The sequence below is a fragment of the Lepisosteus oculatus genome, chromosome 1 (assembly GCF_040954835.1).
Source record: "Lepisosteus oculatus isolate fLepOcu1 chromosome 1, fLepOcu1.hap2, whole genome shotgun sequence".
In the NCBI taxonomy this organism is placed as follows: Eukaryota; Metazoa; Chordata; class Actinopteri; order Semionotiformes; family Lepisosteidae; genus Lepisosteus; species Lepisosteus oculatus.
This window is the reverse complement of record NC_090696.1, coordinates 1323087-1343327: the sequence shown is the minus strand read 5'-3', so window position 1 is coordinate 1343327 and position 20241 is coordinate 1323087. Positions and strand designations below refer to the sequence as shown.

Below are 20241 nucleotides of genomic sequence, written 5' to 3'. Positions count from 1 at the left end.
ATATCCCACTTTAACAAAACCCAAGTGAGTTAGAGTGGCTCCATTGTTCCCACTGTTCGTTTCCACTTCCTTGTTAGGTCACACAGTGTCAAGACATGAGCATGACACAATCAAGTGAAATTTGGTTTTGCGTGCAAAGCTCAACCTGATTAAACCAGGATACTGGAGAAGGACCAGAAAGAGCAGAAATATCCTTTCTTCATAACTACTGGCAAGTCAGTCTTCCTATTTTAAAAACAACTCAATGACTCTTTTCTCTTTCTGCCTGTATTTGGTGAAATGGCAGTCCTCAGGATGGAAGTGCACAACGTTGTAGCTTGCAATAAGGGTTTTTTTCGAAAAAAATTGTTGTTACTTCCTAGTGCAGTTAAAACAGACCAGTAAATCTCACTCTGTAACAGATTTTTAATTCATTCCGGTCATTTCCTCCAAGGAGAACAAGACATCTGCCTGAATCAAAACTGAACCCCCCCTCCCAGAACTGGAATTCCCTGTTGAACAAGCTCAATCCTAAGAGAGGCAAATCCTTCGACCAAAGACAGTGAAGATAAGTCAGCTGAGAACACAGGCTCTGACAAGGTCAACCTGGCTAAGGTCTTGTTCCATTGTAGAACAGAAGACAAAACAGTGAAAGAAAAGAATATGATAAATCTAGATGCACCAGTACAGGACGCAGCACCGTCAACAAGTACAAGTGCATATATAGGAGATTTAACCATACAAGTAGAAAAGTCAGTATTAGCTGCTGTTCCACCCTTAAGCCTCACCCGCATGGCACAGCTACATGAGCAGCATGGGAGAGGTTTTACAACAGTGCTGCCTGTAGCACAACCTGTAGCCATCGGCGCAAGATTACAGGATTACAGGTGCTCATGCAAATATTCACAGCACATCATCACAATGTGGAAAAAGAAAAACAGAATTCAAAAGACGCTTATTTGAAAGCTGACCGTAAAGGTACAGGGTTTCTCTGGTGTGCACAGCTTCTGTACTATAACAATTACACCTTTTATATATTTATTTTTACAAAACAAATGGTCAAATGGACTAAAACAAAGGCCTGAGCAAGGAAGAGAGTCTAACCCTCCCTGCACAAAGAGCTGCCCCGGACTGCTGCTCAGGGGCCAACCAGTGCACCTCTCCAACTTAGCCCAGTCCACCTTCAGCACCATGTCAAGGAGATAACAGGATCAAGTGGCTGCTTACAACCCATCACAACGATTTAGAAGGGCTAAGTGACTTCCTTCTCCTTGTAGCCTCTCTTATGCAACACCAGACAGCATCCAGTGATCAGTGTGCTCGGCCATGACACTAACACCCTGAGCATGTGCAGTCGAAGCTCAAGACCCTACAACGTCCACACCTGCCCAAGAGCTGCTTTGCTGTCTCATGTCTCTTGCAAATAGAATGCAAAGGAAAAGCTTCAGAGCCTGCGCACTGCCCATCTGTACCTCCGCATCGGCCAAAGGAGCCTTGAAGGATTCCCTGCTTCTGTTAAATTAGAGTCACAACAGAACATTTCAAATGCTTTGCTCCAGAGCACATTCCTGGGCAAAGTAGAAAATTCAAGCTCTCATTTACGGTGATTCTTTCCAACTATCAATTTGGAGCTGTCTACAGCCACAGCGAATACAGTAAGCTGAGTATTTTCATCACCTCAGAGGTGGTCCTCTACCTTAAACCATTTTTCCCCACATAGTTAATATATCCACAATTAATGACCTGGCAAATTCTGGAGTTGTAAATGAATGTTTCTTGGTTCTAATGGCAGAATTCTGCTCCCAATATCACTGAAAGTGGACAGGTCACTCCAGGTAAGAGCAGAAACTGCCTAGAGAGAGATTTTTTTTTATTTGATAATTTACGTAAATTGTTAAGAATAAAACCAATTTATTTACCAATAACTTGTTTTAAAGGGATTTTTGAGATCAGATAACTAGCTTTATTGTTCATTTCTAAACTAAGTCAAGAACACCTGAAGTGGATGTTACCAAGGAGGAAAGATGCAGGAGAGAAGAGCACTTGGCAGCTGCAGCTCTCCGCACGGCTGCTACTCTCATGAACAGATGAGCGCGTGAGCAAGGTCCTGCTACACGCTTAACCAGGGGTAGAATATTAACGATGAAGAACCCCAAACAATCCATCACCAGTAAAACTAAATCGGTAACTAAATGAAGTTACTTCATGAATCTGTAGGCACGTGGCTTTTCCTACACAAATGAGAGGCTTGTGTGAACTGCCTCAGGCCTGTAAAAAAGGTTGGGGTCTGATTAGTGTGCCTGGGCCAGTGTTTGTGGTTATACATGAAATGTGGAAACAACCATGTGGAACCAATTCTGCAGAGGTCAGAGGAGTCAAAACAACAGAACTGGCATAAAGGTTCTGGCTCTATAGTCTCTCTTGAAAGTCCAATAAGCAGGGTTGTTGTGATACTACGCAGTGTAAGAGAGAAAAGAATGACAGATTCATTGCGATTCTGAACAATTCCTGTACAATCACTGAAAACAGGCTCCTAATTCCATACATCACACAATGAAGTCACAATAAGAAACAGTAATCCAGAGGGGAAAATTAATTTGGTATCCGCTGACTCGTTATACAGTGTGCTTTTCCCGATTGTAATCCCAACAAGTACCAGAGTACAACTGTACCTATAAAGTCAAATTCAGGAGAGTGTAAGCAATGCATAGCTGTAAACAATCAGTGCAATTTTATTGACTTCAACAGGGTCCCAGATTAGTGGCAGGACAAGCTGCTCCTTTTCCAGGGCACAGTACCTGAAGGCTGCCAGCAGGGGGCTGTAGATGGAGTCTCCGTCATACACGTACAGGTGGTCCCAGCTGCACTCCGTGGCGAAGTGGTTGAACCGCAGCCTTAGGATGGTGTTGGGCCTGGAGAGAAAGCACGAGAAGTCATCTTTCCCCTCTTCCCACAACTCCTGCAAAGAACTTTTTATTAAAAAAACTGCACATATGCTCTTTAGTGGTAATTAGGGAAAACTACCCAAAAAACTAGGGACTGTTTCAGAGTTGTACAGTTTAAACAAACAAACAAAGCCTCAGGAATGATGGTCTCAATTGTCCAAATTCAGATAAAGGATAAAGATCTGAAACTTGGCATGCTGTAGACACTCCTACAGCGAGCACTGAACGAAGTGAATGAGGGAACAGACAGCGGCTCCGATCATTTTAATTAATACCCCTGGCACACAAGTCCTTACCAGAGCCAGAGTATTAATGGCTCCGCCACGCTGAAAAGCACATTAGGCAACAGACGGAGCTCCCAGCCACACAGTGCAGGAATCCTCCGTTTCCTCAAGAGTGATGAGTGGCAGGAAGATGGCCAGTGTGGAAAGAAACGCATTACTTCATGTTCCTTTTCCTCTCAGGGAAGCCAGATCAGATCTCCACACTGGCAGAGACACCTGCCCCCCTGCGACCAGCCCCTCTCTGCCCTGCCAGGCCCAGCGGCGCCAACCGGCCATGTAACTGGGAGCTGTGGGGACAACTGGGGACGCTGGGGCCGGGCAACTGCAACTGCGCGGCTCTTCCCCACAGGAGCTCCAGAAGTAGGAAGTGTTTCATTAAACCAACAGCAGCACTTTGAAACTCTGCGCCTTGCTGCTGACAGAGCATGGTGGGCTCCCTGGAACTCTCAGGGCTCGCTGCACTCGGAGCATCCTGGCTCTTGGCTCATTCCCGTCTTTTCAGGCTAATCTTTCCTCGTTTGAATCTGCCTAACACAGGAAGCCAATTACCAGAGTGATCGCTTCAAATCAGCTAAAGAGTTGTTTTTATCTTCACTCATCTGTCATTTCATTTCCTGCTCTTCCTGCTCTCTGGTTGTCACGCGCGGTGTGGCTCTGATACTCAGTCAAGATCTGTGCAAAGGCTAGTGAGACTTCAGAGAGGCAGAGCGAGAGAGAGCCAGCGACAGGCAGGAAACCAAGAAACAGTGACCACAAAGGGCTCAACAAGGTCCTGCATGCAAAACACTGAGGCGCATTTAGAGAGGTAACAGCATTAAAAGGTGTTGCATAAAAGATCCAATGATAAACGGCAGTCTCAAACTCATTTCCAGGAAGATCTTCGTTTCCAACCACGTTCTCAATTACATATGTGATCCAATGATTGAATCTGCTGCATAATGTCCTCTAACCAGGTGATTTGTAGATAACTGTACTTCTAATGACATGAATCTCTTGTATAATGAACTGTAAAAAACCTATATACATCTAATTTAGAAAAAAATCTGGGTAACTGTTTGAACAAAAACCCGACAACAAGGCTCTACAGAATCCAAGTTTGAGACCACAATTTCAGGCCTGGGCTGCCCCACTGCAGGAACTGCTGACCTTACGGTGTGCAGGACTTCATTACTCTCTCTGGATATTCAGCCCCTTTACCAACCTCAGTTTCATTAATAAAGACTATTGCATCCTTCCAAGCTCTCAAAATGTTTGATCTTTCAAACTATTACGTTATGTATGTTATAGGAAGTTTAAATTCTCCTAATTAGAGAATCTCCTAGCTGGAGGAGTAGTAGAGCTGATTTGGATCAGGGTTCGGGTCAATCCAGAACCGGAAGGCCCCGATACTCCAGCAGGTGTGGGCTGGCAGCACCGGACGGTTATACTCACTGTCCCTCGATCAGCCAGGTGCACTTGGTCTTGTACTTGTAGTTCCCTGGGCCGTCCGTCAGAAACCCAGAGGAGCCCGTCAGCCTGCAGGAGAGCACAGCAGTGAGTCACAGTTCCCGCGTCCAACACCTACCCCCGGCCACCACGCCCAACGCTGGCCCCAGACTTCAGACTGCCCCAAGACCCAACGCCCACTGGCTCCAGGACAGGGCCCCACAAAAACAAGTGATTTTTATTTGAAAGAGTGAAAAAATAATGAAGCAGATTAACCGCCCTTTCAACCCAGGCTGCTGGTGGCATAAAAACCACCATATTCAAGTCCTGACCTGCACAATTACTGTAGGTCGAAGCCCCTGAATAACATCCCTTGCAGGTACACTAGTTCAGTCACTCTGCAAACAGGTGTTTTCTGAAAATGCACCAGTTAGAGCAGAAAGCTCAATGTGCTCACAGTGCAAGTACAGGGAGGCAGGATCTTTCTAGATTCCATTCTTAGATGATCTTTTTCAGATACAAGGGCGAAACTCTCAAGAAAAACTGAGGAGATGGAGTGTCTGACTGCACTTATGGAAAACAAAGTCGGAGCCTTGGGAGGAAGCCTTGAGGAGAAATTGAACAGACCAAACAAGTTAATGCATGAGGGAAATACCTCAAGAACAAAACAAACTACTCCGGGGAGTACAAGCCGGTAGAATTCCATCTGCCCTTCTGGTCCATATAACTGGTTTGGCCCATCTTTGTCTATGTTTGCTAAGCCCAAATAGTACAGTAAAGCACTATGTTATTTTTTATCAATTACTCTGAATCTGGCATCAGCAGAGGAAATTTGCAATACCCTACCACAGAGCGTTAACTTTGTAAGAGTATTTACGAATTTGTACAAAGAGCTATGCTGACTGCCTAGAAACGTTCCAGTCAAATCGACCCTGAGAACAGGTAGAACTTCATTAAGAATTTTTAGATTTTTTAAAAAGTATATAAAAAGGATAAAACTGTATATACTGTAGCATGTCATGTATATACTGTAGCATGTCATGCTTACAAAAAAAGCCTAAGAATAACATTCTATTTAAATTACTTTGAGCAGCACTACCTAGATTTTACCATACAGCACTCCTGATGAACCCCACACTTTGCAAGGCTACAAATATTTAAGAAAAAATAAACCACATTCCCAAATCCCAAACAATGTGATACGCAGCATGAGGTGCCTTTTATAAATAAAAAAGATCTGCCTGAACACTAGAGTCAAGAAGCAGATAGAAAGTGAACATGAGGCTGAAGTTCTGACTCAAGGCCAAGACACCCAGCCCTGAGCGCCGGTCCCATCTTTCGGGCCCACAGTCAGTACAGCTGAGCGGAAACCGTCTCTCCGTCCCTCTCTGGAAAGTGGAGTCGAGTGCTGCCGGCCCCAGACAACCTCTCGCACTCCAGGCCTCGGGACCACTGCCGTACTTTCAACAGCTCACCAAGCACTGGTCTCTCAAACCCGGACTGCTCCCTAACCTCCACAGTACAGCAGGGACTGCGGCAGCCAGACGGCCAGGGGTTAAACACACATCACTAAGCAGGGCAGAGGCAGACCAAGTCCCAGGGGCTCTGGAATGCAGCCCAGGGAGATAGAGCAAACAGGCAGTTATTACTGTACCTGCCCACAGAGGCCCTTGACACAAAGAGAAAAGACACACTAACAAAAAGTGAAACACACTACAAGGAAAAGAGGAGGGGACGCTCCCAGGAAAACAATTCCCTCATCAAAATACAAAAATGACATTAAGTGACCACTACTACTAAGTGTTCTTGTGAAGAACACCACAACCTTCAAAAGGAAAGCAGTCTATTTTCCTAGGAAGTAAAAAGCAATCTAGCAATCTTTTGTTAGCTGCATAGCTGTGTGGGAGAAGCAGTGCCTGAGAAAAGTTAGGTTTCAGAGTGGAGCTTCGGAAGCAGTTTACTGTAACACCAGGACAGAGCAAAGGCTTTCCCCAAGATTGACGCACAGCAACGTCTCCGGCCCACAGCTCCTCCACCTCACCACAGGGAACTGCCGAGAGCCACATGGTGTCCAGAGCCACTGGGCAGCCCACACCACAGCTTGACCTCGAGTCAGTGCAGGCTAATCCTGCAGGAGGGTGCAGATAAACACCCACACTAGCAGCCAAAACAAGTAACAAACCCAGACTATGTGATCTGACTACAATACACCAGCACCATTCCTTTCCCTGAACACACACTGTGCAGCTGTGAGCAGACCTCCGTTCTTCTACTATCAGAAAGCTGCCCCTCCCTGCTAGTAGAGAAGAGCTATAATATAAAATGAGTGAAGAAGCAAGGACTTGAGCTGACTGGATTTGGAACCTCAGAAGATCTCTCCTGAGATGATGATGATTTATTACTGCATACTGCATTCAAAGCAAGTTATGGGACTTACTGCCCAACTACCAAAACAAATGTCACTCTGAGAAGAAGTACATTCATCACAGGGAAATCACAAAAAAAGAGATATTTACACTTCATCCTGTTCCAGAAGTAAGGCCTTTCCTTGTAGCTCTCCCTGTATTTTATTACCAAGATTTGTTTACCAGTGCTCAGACTGTCACAGCTGCTGTTCAATTATTAGCAAAGCTGTTTCAATCTCTGCCAAAGCTTTTCCATCAGCACGTTAAGAACCGCTTCAGTGATTCTCCCTCGTGTAAAGAATCTCAAAAAGAAAAGCTTTTGTCAGAGTTTCAAGCAGCCCGTTACCAACAACAGTCCCGATCAAGCCCTTCATGTTCTGCTCTGCACAAGAAAAGCTTAAAGCAGGTTGGAGGTTAATTAAGCCATCATCACACGCACCATCACAATCAAAATGTTTAAAACGCTTCAGGGGATCTAGAGATTTAATTACTCAATAAAATCAAAAATGAAGGCTGCCAAGCCAAACCATGAAAGGAAAAAAAATTAAACGCATCCAGTGATTTGTATCACTAGAGCACGAGTAAGCACTATGTATTTTAACTGGATGTATACTGCAAACTTGAAGCCTAGCCACACTGCTGAACACGGCACACACAGTCTAATCCAGCTGTGATTTTTCTTAGAATTGATTAGCATAAAAGCGAATGGGTAAAGATGGGTCTAACAAGCTCCTCTTTTCTTGTGAACACGCTTGTGTTAGTTTTGTTTTCAGAACAAGTACAGCCCCTCCCACCATGAAGACTTGTACAACGTTCCCATGTGCCACACTAGGGGAGTCAACGCATCCGCAAGGGGAACTAGATTTGATTTAAAAGTACCTCAAGCAGGCCACACATACCACGAATTAGCATACTGCTAGGCACAACCATATACAGTTTTAGTTGTAGTGGTGCATTTATGCTATTTATTGTAAAATAAAATACCTCCCTTTGAAATTAAATCAGCAGGCACTGCATCTTAACTTAATGCAAAATTAGCTAAATCTATGCATTAGACATTAAGCATATGAAGTACACTACATAAATCTATTCCCTGTTGAAAAGCATAATTCTTACTACATTTTGTCCAGTAGAGAAAATAAATGTGCAATTGCATCCACCCCTTGTTATACAGTGCATTTGCAAAGAGTGCTGCTTCAACACATGTATTGCAAGACCTATTTTTTCACTGTTCAAAGCCATTTTTTTTTTTACAATGGAGGTGATACCCTTGTGATCTTGCTTACCGACGACAACACTGCCAGTGTTCAGGTATTCCAAAACCAACCAAGACCAGGAAAATTTCCCCCTGGCTGTAAACCTTTTCGTGGCCTGAAGGACTGAAAAAGGTTTGTGGTCCTTCTGCATCACCTTGCTCTTAGCTGTGCTGTGAAAGCTCAACAGATTTTGTCTTAAGTACTACAGTATAGGCTTACTACCATAAATGCACAATAGTGTTTTGATTTAGATTAATTCAGGACTCTGAAGACAGTAACTCAGGCAATTTCCTACAGTTTCTGAGGAAGATGAAGAACGGGGAACTGTGTATGTGTGCGTGCAAGACTAATACAGTAACTTCACCAAGGGCTTTTGCCTGTGGGGAACAGCCGGTCTCACACCTGACAGGCCAGGTCTACAGTGCAGATGTGCTGTGCAGTGACTACACCGTACTGCATCTCCCCACTGTTTCAGCTCGTAAGGCATTTACAATCCATCACAGTAAGATCGAGATATCGGATTCAATACTTTTTGAAGCTGCTCACACAATAGAAAAAAGAACACAAGGTATGGTGATAGATGGTCTAATAGGGTAAGGAAACATTTCCACAGTTAACATTTCCATACAGCTGCTGTTCTAGGAGTAACCAAGCCCACTTCACCACCGGTTTTCTGCGCTGGGTTGTGATTGGGTTCTTGGTAAAGGATGCGTCCACTTCACGAGTGTGCCAATGGTGGAGGAATGAAGCCTAGAGAAAAAAACACTTAAGAAGTGCAGCAGACCCGTCACCCTGTCCCCTGACTGCACAGCAACGCAGAGGAGCCAGAGTCATCTGGCGGATGCCGATACTCTGGGGGTATCCGGGGGCATAAGCAATCTTATCTTCATTTGCTTCTGTACCATAAATAAGTCTGAGAAATTAAACCACATATTAACAGTCTTAAGAAGGCTGTCCTGCTTGAGGAGATAAAGATCTACACTTCAGTTTAAAGAGAATTCAGAGAGGCTACAAGTTTCTCTGTGGCTTTTTAGTAATTTGTGAAGAATGTGAGCATTGTGATGGCAGTCAGAGGTCTGAGCAGTTAAGCACGGTGTAACACAAGGCAATGACCCCCCCAGCACAGCCGAAATGGAGCTCAAACACAACTTTCATTCACACAGCTAACGGATTTCACGGCAGCTCCTCACAGTAGACGAGACGGAGCTTTAAGTGGAAAAAGCATTTGCATTTTTCACCCATTTCTATGAGCCCCTCTATAAATACTCGCAGCAGGTCCATGTAAATGCAGGCCTTGTTTTTATTTCAGCATGTGATCTTTAAACCTTGCCATTAAATCACAGCCCCACGCGTCCCCAGACTCTCCGGACCCTGCTCATGCACTTAACACTGCTAGGATTTACCCAGAAAGATCCAGCCAACATCACTGTAGAAGATGACTGAATCTGGAGGAAGAAACACTTAAAGCATTCGCAGTGCCAGCAATTCAACCTTGAGAAAATTGAGAAACAAAACTTCAAGGATTATTTAAAGTAGTTTGCTATCTTAACTGAAAGATTTTAAGTTGTGGTGTAAATATGATGTGTATCACAGATTTGTTCAACTAAAACATCCAATAAAGCCGTACAATAACTAAGAGTCCACATTTACATGGCAAACCCAGGTCAATTCCAAAACTATACTTCTGGTAATGTGTACTACACTTTCAAGCAAGAAATGAGCTACAAGCAGTCAACCGCTACTATCATGAGGACAAACTGCCTCTCCCACTGGTAGTTAATGAAAAACACTATGCACTTTGCAGCACTGCGACTCTGAAATGATAGTGGGACAAGACAAGTTCTCATTACCTTGTCATGGTGAAAGAGCTTGAGTGCCCCAGCCTCAGAGCTAAGCTGTCCGGAGTTTTGAGCTCCTGGGAGGATTATTCTTGGCATGGTGGTATAAGGTAAGGGGTCAGACTAAGAACGATCCAAACTAGACTCCCATGATAGTTCAACTAAAAACAGCAATCCCTGCCTGGATCAGAGACAGTGGGACACACCCGTGAGCCAGACCAGGGGGGGCCTTCACGGACTATCGTCTGGTGGCTGGACCACCACTAACCCAGCCAGGCTCATCGCCTGCAAGGCCAAGGAGGGGGAGGCGGGGTGTGATGCCAGACCGACGACGGGCATGAGCAGGATGGATATGGACAGGTTAGACAGTGGAACATCACTTCCAGGGTGAGAAAGAGCCTAAGCTGATGTGGGTGATTAAAAGTACCAACTAGATATAGACAGTCTGAATTCTGTACACAGTAGTGGTTCTAAGACTGAGAGGTCTCAGACCTTCCAGGAGGTCTCTTACCCTCACTGGAGCTCCCCTTGGCAAGAGGCAAGGCTTGTGAGTTCCCGGCTGTTAGCTGTTCAGTTAGAATTTGTCCCAGTGGAGGAGAGCCACCTGATTGCGACAAGTTGTTTGTGCTTATGCAGCTAATTGTTGGGAGTATACAGCCCATTTAGAGACTTTGAGAACAGTGCTTTATAGTGAGCCACCTACTGACTCTGTAGCCCTGAGATATTTTAACGTTCACGTGGGGAAGGCTTCTGTGCGATTGGGAGGAGCGGCCTCACTGATCTGAACCCAAGCAATGAGCTGTAACTGGAGTGTGCTAGTTATGAACTGTCCATAACATCATGTTTGAACACAGGGTTGTTCATAAGTTTACTTGTGGCCAGGCCACCATTGGCTGAAGGTCGATGGCTGACTTTGTAGTCTATAGTATTGACTTTGGCAAGAAGAAAAAGACATAACTGTCAACTGATGCAGGGAACAATGCAATGGGAGTGTTATTTGTGTTCTTGTGTCCCCCCAAGGCAGGACTGAGTACCTGGAACAGTATGTTTGACATGGTTTGAAAAAAGCTCTCACCCAGATATCAGTTGCGAGAATAAGCTGAGAAAAAGCATGACTGGAACATTAATAACTGCAAAACCTCAGATAATTTGTCTATGAAGTTGACACTGATGAAGCACCATATCGAAGCAAATGAGAAAAAGTCACTAACAAAGTGCTTGGTGTCGGCTGTACAGAGGCAACTGTAATCCTGGATCTATAGCAAAAATCTGCCAGAAATTAAACACTACAGAGAATCAAATGAATCATGAAAGCATACAAAGTATGTCACAGACAGCTGTGGCAATTACAGAAAACACAAAAAAATGCTGTTTTGCATGCAAAGATGAGCAAACATGTGCCTTTGTATGCAAAAATGACCCTATAAACGGTGTACAGCACTTATTTCCTCCATACTTCCATCCAAAGCAACTTTCATTTGTAAAGCTGAGTTTTTTTTACTAGAACAGCTCAGGTGACGTACCGTGCTCAAGGGGCTACACAGCAGTGTCTCGCTTGCTCCAGAATCCTGACCTATTAAAGGTCAAGCTGCCCAGCCATGTGATTTTTTTAAAGAAATGTCTGGATCCTGAGATCTTTGGATCAATGACCTAGTGACTATCAAACAGGCCAGGTGTGCTCAACAGCTTCCTCTTGTTTGTAAATACAGTTATTCTCTTACCATTGCGCCAAACAACCGCCAAGCTGAAGTAACTTTTTAAGAACCTAGACCAAGCAAACTTTTTTTTAATGAAAAGTTCAACTAGTTTTAAGCATTTGTCTCCATTCAAAATAAAGCTTTTCATCTAAAGATCCTTGCTAAGCGGAATGGTTTCTGTTCAAATGAACTTTTGAAATCGACTCTGCATTTGAGGGAGAGATCATATTAAAAAAAACGAGCAATTCAGAACTACATAAATGTATAAGTCTTTTCTTTCTGTGCTCACTGCTAGTGCTCTTCCTCAGCTAGCCAGGCTGAAACAGCTTAGTCAAAGCCTCCAGTAGTCTCTTCTACAACTAGAACGGCTGTATTTGTTTCCAATGCAGCTTCACCGAGGTAAAAAGAAACCACCCCTGCGATTTAGGCATAACTGACAACCCCTTTAAACTCCTTGCACTGAAACACAGTTTATATAAGGAATATATTGGGGTTCGTCATTATTCTCTGCAGCTCCGAGACCTGGGCACAGAAGGCCCTCTTCAGTCTGCACTTGAGCACTACAGCAGAAACAAGAGAGGTAGCTGGAGAGGCTGGCTTGCAAAGGAGCCTGACAGATGCCCTAATCTTGGAAAGCTGCTGCGAGTCTCAAGACAAAATAATTCCTTAAGTCCAGACAGCTCCATCGAGCGAGTGATCTCTCAGTGGCGCCTTGCTCCTGTTTCTCCGCCAAATCAACTGACCCCAGCCTTGTCAAACTCATTCTGGGCTTGAACAGCACTTCTAAAGACAAGGAGAAGATTCAGACTCAAGTAGTGCAAGAAAACCTTGTGAAATTCCAGTGCTGGATATTGAAAGAGCTTCTTATGTACAGCCTAGGGGGCAGAAAACAACCCATTTTCAGTCTGGCCTTTCATCTTCCGAGGTCAAAGCTTGAAATCAGTTTCAGAAACAAGTTGAACAGCGTCTATGTTCTCTTCAGTGTTTCCACTACTTGAGAAAGCAGTTTTGTTCCCTGAAATAAAGTAGACAAGCTATGAAATGGAGATAAAATTGTGTCCGAACAAAAACCTGTCATGAAGTGCATGCTTTCATCACCACGCTGTCCTTTCATCTTCAGAGATCTGATTTCAAAGTCCCGTTTCAGACACCACAGCAACTGCCATTAGTGGACACTGGTCTCCGCTGCGAAGGCACTTGGCGTGAATGAGCCATGAAAACATCTCTACTGGACAAGGCAGAGAGCTAATTCTTTCTGGAGGGACACTGCTCCGGCCAGCTCTGCTGCACACGTTATGCCTGTAGACAGGCGTGCAGCGGACTGTAGTGTACCTTCTCTGAGGGCTCTCGTCATCTAGAAGGTGCGCTTGCACATACTGATTTGATGTGCCTTCCCTACCTCACGGACAAGCACAGCACCCTATGTCATATGGGCTGCTTTGCAGCTGCCAGTAGAGTACTTCAACATCTCTGCCGATTAATTAAACAATTAATGTGAAACAACCCAAAATGTCCTACCTACATGGGGGTGCTGACTGCTCTCCTTGTGACTGTAAGAGCAGTAGTACACTCTTAGAAAGCACAGAGTGATCCGAATCTGAAATCATCATATCTTCTTTAATTCTTTGTGCTGCCTTCAGGGCAGCCGGGGTGGCAGTTCAATAATACATCAAGCGCTGCAGACTGGGCGGCACTGAGTGAGGACATTCACAACAAATGGAGGCATGAGTCATGCCAACCCAGACCGATCACACCCGCCAAGTCCCACAGACAGCACAGTAATCACACGGAGTCGTCACTGTGCAGCTGACCTTTTTATCTACCTGTTCCCTGTCCACACAGGCAGCAGTGCGGCTTACAAGGAAACCAGTTTAAGAAGAGGGAGTAGCTCCCAAGTCCCAAGAGGACTTTACACTTTCACATAGTGCATTTACAGACGTCAGCTATCACTTCTTTGTTATTGATCAAACCATCTTTGTGCCAGAGTCATCACTACAAAATGTCAGTTCTTCATGTGTTTGTAGATTTTATTGATGCCTGAAGCTCAATCCTTCAAGGACAACACAGAAAACCTTTAACTGCAACACATGCCACAGGGAATTAGCTAGGAGTGTACATAGGACACTCCTAGACCCGGTGGTGCAGTGGTCAGCATTGCTGTCTCGCAGTGCTGGGGCTGCGGTGCTGTCTATGTGGAGTTTGCATGTTCTCTCCATGTTCAGATGCTTTTCCTTCCACAGTGCAAAGACAAACTGGTAGGTTAACTGGCCCTAGGTGCGAGTGTGTACTTGCCCGTGTGGCCGAGATGAACTGGCGTCCCATCCAGGGTGTACCCTGCCAGATATTTTCTGGGATAGGCTCCAGTTCCCCCCGTGACCCTGAACTGGATAAAGTCGTTAAAAAAGCAGATGGATGTACTTAAAACCAAGAACAGGAGGAACTTTCCTTATACACAGTGATTTGAGGGAGTCTGGGACAAGCGACCCAGCCATGCTGTTGAAACTGGTTTTTGTTGTGTAACCATAACCAGTGATATAACTAAATTTGCATCTAATACATGGTATGGCCAAGTATCTTAAAGTTTATGGTCCACTTGAGTCAACTTGTGGTATAAAACTGACTGTGTGTCTGTAACTATTTTCATGAATTTCAACAGTAATTCTTGCCAGTGGTCATAAAATGTCAGGATTATCATCCATTTTTATATACTGCAAAGAGTAAAACTGTGTACAAAAACCTATTTACTTTTTGATATTTTAAACTTTTAAAATTCAAAATGCATATAAACCATGTTACTCTGTAAAATTTCCCAAATAAAACAAAACATTACTATTAAAAAAGTGCCCTCAGTCTTTTAAACCGAAAAACTGAGAAATTATGCTTGCTGCATGCTTGTTAAGGGGAGAAATTATGAATTCCCAAACTTCTGCATGCCTTAAACTGATTTTCCTCAAAGATAAGCTGGGTTTTGTTAATATGGCAAATCTTAAATCAGTTTCCTCTCTCTCCATCTTTTCTGTCTTTTTTTACATTACTCTTGGGACTTGTAATCTCAGACCCTCTCCAGTTCACCAAACACAGTGTATCATTGTTAAGTTACTGGGTTAATTAAACATAACATCACTTGAATATATTCACATTATCATTATATTCACAAACTGTATTGAAATGGATTTACAGTGTATATATTCACACAGGGCTCCACTCGCATCAATGAATCTACTAACTACCAAACAGGTACTTGCATAAAAATGGCTTCTGCCCCAGTCCCCTTGGTTTTCCTCCAAGTCATAGTGACGTTCCTAGAGCTACAGGCCTCTACCCACAGGAGACGTGCAGCTAGCAAGGCTGTGCACTTTCACAGGCAAAAACCTCGGGATCTGACCCTTCCTGTGAAACTATCTGACTGGCAGAGATGAACCTCCAGGTGCTCTGTACTGACCTGCATGACCTCGTGAAGCAACACAACCATCTCCATGACCTCGGACCTGTTCGCAAATCCGAAAAGATGAACGGATGCTGCAAATCGGTCTCCTCCCTCCACAGCCGTTATTCATGTCCTAAACACTACTCATGCCAGAGATGGACATTTTATTAGAAAATTAAATGAGCACTGAGCACCACAGCTACAGAATGCATGCCTGCTGAGAATGAATCCATTTTATAAGCCAATTAAAAGCATCATCCTGTAACTTTTTCAGCATGTTTATGCACACTAGGACGAAGTGTATAAGAGCGAGTTTCTTTAACCAATGAAAATCGAGCTTGAGCGGGCAGCCAGGGTTGTGGCTGGCAGTGTTAGAATTAGCGCTTTCTTCTACCAGAGCCCACGGGTCAGGAACGCCTACAAGCTCAGCTCACTGCACAAATGGACGAATGTGCAATTAGAAAGGGTTGTTCTTGTGCAGTCTGAATATGTAATACTCAGGTCTCTACTGCAAACCACATCTATTTACAGAAACACAGATACCCTCCTTTTGGTGAATGCCTAGGTTGCCAGACAGTTTGAATACTGTATTTTTTAATCAAAAATCCAAAATCCAGCACCTGGCACCCAGATGCATCTTTCTCCTACCCTGCAGAAAAACCCAATTAAACTACAGCACGGGGTCTGTAAATGGCAGGCAGATCCCTGTTCTGATTGAATCCAGGTACAGGTCGCCAAAACAGAACACCTAATGAGGAGATGTTCTAAAAACCCAGTACTTCCCAACATCTGATCCTGCCCAGCATTCAGCAAGCTAAAAACAATGGGTAACGTAAAAGAAGTGATCAAGCAGACCCTGATAAAAATTAATTATCCTGAAAAAAAGGGCAGTAGGAGGGAAGTGTTTTACACAGCCCAGAGAAACACGGACCTATTCCATCTGCTATTGTGCTACAGCAGTTTTTAGAAATTAATTACGGTGCTCAGGAGAGTCTTCTTTTACCAAGTGCTGGCTTATAATTGTTTTCATAGATCCATCCAGCATATCAAGCTGCACATGACAGGAATAATTCAGACGATTTCCTGGGATTCAACAAAGAGGATATACCTGAAAGAGGTTTGCAAGAATATTTCATTCGCCCAGCACTTTGTTTTAATGAGCACCATTATCTGTTACGTTTTAATTTTCCGTCTATCGCAGCTACTTCGTACTTAGCAAACATTAGCTGTCGCAGACAGACCTGGAAGTTAATGTTACAACAAAACTGCATCTGTTGATCCATTCTGTTATTAAAAGAGAAAGACCAACTACATACTGTAGACCTGTATCCTTCCAGACCGCTGTAAGCTCTAGTTACCATAAACTTCTACTGGCAAAGTTCAACTCTGCCTTTTCCACTGTGGTATTTTGGTGACAGAAACCTTGCTCAAATATTGTACAAATAAGGACAATCAGTAGGTACTGGAATTTAATCTGACTGAAACACATGAACTACACACACGCTTGAACTTTTCTTTTCAGGTCTTTAGGTGGAGAACTAGTTCTAATCATCATGACAACCTGGAGACCCACCTATACAGCAGGGTGTATCCCATAGCAATTCTGAGGGAGGTTAAAACAGCAACATAACAGCTGGGATTTGATCCCACAACTTTAAGGGCCACAGTCTTAAGCTCTACTCCACGCTGTTCCACAAAATCCCCAACAAAGATTTCTCGGTCAATCAGAATGGCCTCTCAACACAGACGCTTGTAGCAGCAGCCCGTCTTTCCTGTACAGAGAGGAAGAGTTTCCTGTGAAGACAGCCCACAGATTGTTCCCTTACTCTCCTTGCAGCCCATTACACGTTTTCTAAACAATCTGTCAGCACTGTGATCCTTTTCCATCTACACCGTCAGTTGATCTGCTACCATAAAAACGAGCAGTCTATGTGCTTGACATGACTCAGAAAGATGTGACCCCTTTCTATGGGTTCTTCTACGCCAGCAGCTGAAATTTTAACGCAACTTAAACACAGTTTAAGCAGCTTAGACATGAATCTGCGCTCAAGAGAATTTGCAAAACGGACTCATTTGCACAACAAGGGTGTCCAGGCCTCTTACCGGAAATGAGTTGTGTCATTTGTATTTGCACTTTTGACACTTGCGTGCTAAATAAGTTTCAGTTATCTTTTATGGCTGAGTCTCTTTTTTGGAACATGGGAAGGGCTTGACAGAGTTCAGGATCTTACCAGGGAAGCCCTGCCCACAGTGATTGTGCTGCAAGGTAAGGAGGGAATGTCTGAGAGCACATGAATGGAGGCAATTCGGCCTGTCCATCCTGTCCGTGTGGCAGTTAGTTGTTAATTGACCCAAAGGCCTCTTCCTGCTGCATCTTAAAAGCAACAACAACAACAACAACAACAACAACATGTCTGAGTAGCTTGTATCAGCCTCCCACAACCCTCTGGTATGAGAATGAGAGTTGCTTCTTGCTCCTGCATGTTTTACTCTTGACTGTAGGCAAATAACTGGCGTTCGGAGCTGCCAGGAACAGGCAGCAATAACAACAAAAGACAATTCATCTTTCTTCAGTTGCTTGAGTTTACATCCAAATTACCACTGTTCCCACAACACCTTACTAGCAGGGGACTTATTGAACACCCATGAGCCCTCTCGGTACACCCTCATTTAAGAAGCACTGCGGGGAAAAACGCGAGGAAGATCAAGGTCTTCAATTCTAACACCAAAGACGACAAGGCATGGCCTGCGTGCAGGAGTTACTGGTCTGTGACTATTGATCGCCTGCCTCTGGAGCTGCCGCCTCAATTACAGACCCCATCTCCAGGGAGGCGGACGGCCAACATCCGTCTTCAGCTATGGGCTCCTTCCAGAGGTGAACTCTCCACGTTCAGGAAGCCTGGCTCTAAAAGGGACCACATTGCCTTTAAGGTCAGTATTTGCCTGTTGCAAACTATGTACGAGTTCTGTAGAACAGTACAAGAAAAATCTAAGCAACTAGCGCATTTAGGGAAATATTGGCTCATTTGATTTTTTGATCCAATAAAGCCTTGTGTTTTTAGTTCTTATTATGCTTTGGTCCCTTCGGTCCTAGTTGCCTTGCTAAGCTAGTAATAGTTCGCAGAGTGGACTCCAAGCTCCTTACAAGATAACGTAATATGAGCCTCTGCCCAGTTGGAGTGGTTTTCCTGGGGACTATCCGAGATACATAAGCAAGAGATCTTGCAGTGTTACTTTGTTCCTTCCAAACAAAAATCAATCCATAAATATATTTGCTATAGCAGCCACCACAATAGTTTGCCATGTGTTTTACACTATTAAAAATTAAAGAGATCATAAAACTTGGTAGCTGGCAGACCACGTGAAGCTGATTCACACTCGTACCCCAGCTTTGCTGTGCAGTGAAGACCCCAACATACAACACACTTTGACAGCCCTGGACCACAGAGAATAGCAGACAGGACACACGCGGGTGTTCAGAGGCAATGAAGTGCCTGTTGAGGGCGGCACTAAAGAAACTGCTACCTGAGAGATCCGAGCTGGGCAGAGGAAGCAGATCTGTAGAAAACAGGGACTGAAGGATTGCAGGTCAAAACTCTGCTTCACTATCAGCAATTATCAGGGAATTTTCTTGATAGGGAAAAAAAACAAAAATCACCAGAAATGTCATATTTAGAACATGTTTTTAAAACAATAAATGATTTAATGGACCAGAGCAAAATATTTGTTTTTTTTTATTCTTCTCTCTCATTGTGTGCATATATATTGTAATTATTAGGCATATAATAATTTGATGTTTCTGAGTTTATTCTGATTTTTTTGTGATGAAATAAATTCTTTGAAAAAGTGACTTTGTAATCCTTTGGGACGAAAACTTCTAAATGCTAGAGGGACATGTACGACATGTACGAAAAAGCATAGGAATAAGATCTTTACTTGCAGGGACTTCAATGCTGCAATTATCTCCCCAAATGACAAAAATAAGGAACTAAACACATTAAATTCTATTCAGAAGTGTGCCATGACTTTAAAACAACAAGTGGATAGACTTCTTCACCAATTCAGAACAATGTTTGGAACAGCCAGTTGCGTGTTGTTCACATCTCACTCACAGCTCCGATCCCGTCAGGCGGGTGGAGTCCTCCGAGCCCCTTGAATCCCAGACACAGCCAGACAGTGACAAGCTACAGGCTCGAACCCACGCTCAGCCGGCACTCGGGCAAGCACCTTCCCCAGCTGAACTTTTCTGGTTCCCCCACAACTTTGAATCATGCTAAATACACAGAAACTGAACAAGACTATATTTTTAGCCTCATAGCGACTGACTTAGCTGAACTTCTGTATTTGAAGAAAACAGAACCTCTCTCAAAAAGAGATTATCTTTGGTTTTGATGAAGACACAAGTACACACTGCACAACACAGGAAACTGAAAGTTCACAAACTGTGATGAAGACCAGGGCCATGCCACAGAGCAGCACTGGCATGGAGACCTGAAGAATGCACACAGACAGAATATCCATCATCTGGCTCACTTGAACTGCAGCAGACCACACTACAGGAGAGAAGCAATCTATCATTTAATTGCTCTCAGAGTACATCACTCCAGACTATGACAGATGGCTGAAATAACTATTATAGCATCATAACTTAAACCACTCTCAGTCATATGAAGACTCAGCCACTGAAATAACTGGTCGGAAATGAAATCAATTTTGCTACACAAAGAACTTGGCAGAAGAGAAAAGTGAGCCAATTCAACTTCTATCACAAACTTTTTTATTGTTTGGGATGGGGACAGCAATCATGCCTCTGAAGCCTCTCTTCACGGCATAAAAGCTTTCAACACAAGGAAGGAGAAAAGAGGCCATCAGCCCTTGGGCATTTGTCTGCTGGTAGCTGCTCAAACCAAGCATCTCGTCTAGCTGTTTCTGAAAGATTCCGGTCTGGTTGAACAATATGGCTGTGTAGCTTGTTACGGACATCT

At 43.9% G+C, this 20241-nt stretch overlaps 1 protein-coding gene across 2 annotated transcripts in view; it reads right to left on the bottom strand.

The window, feature by feature from the left end:
• The window catches only part of atrn (attractin), a 151434-nt gene that overhangs the window by 113129 nt on the left and 18064 nt on the right, over window positions 1-20241 (bottom strand). For both annotated transcript variants that reach the window (XM_006629110.3, XM_015343835.2), the window contains exons 2-3: window positions 4640-4723; window positions 2778-2891 (exon numbers count right to left, since the gene is read on the bottom strand). In XM_006629110.3, the coding sequence (XP_006629173.2) occupies window positions 2778-2891; window positions 4640-4723 (198 nt within the window). The remainder of the gene's footprint in view (window positions 1-2777; window positions 2892-4639; window positions 4724-20241) is intronic.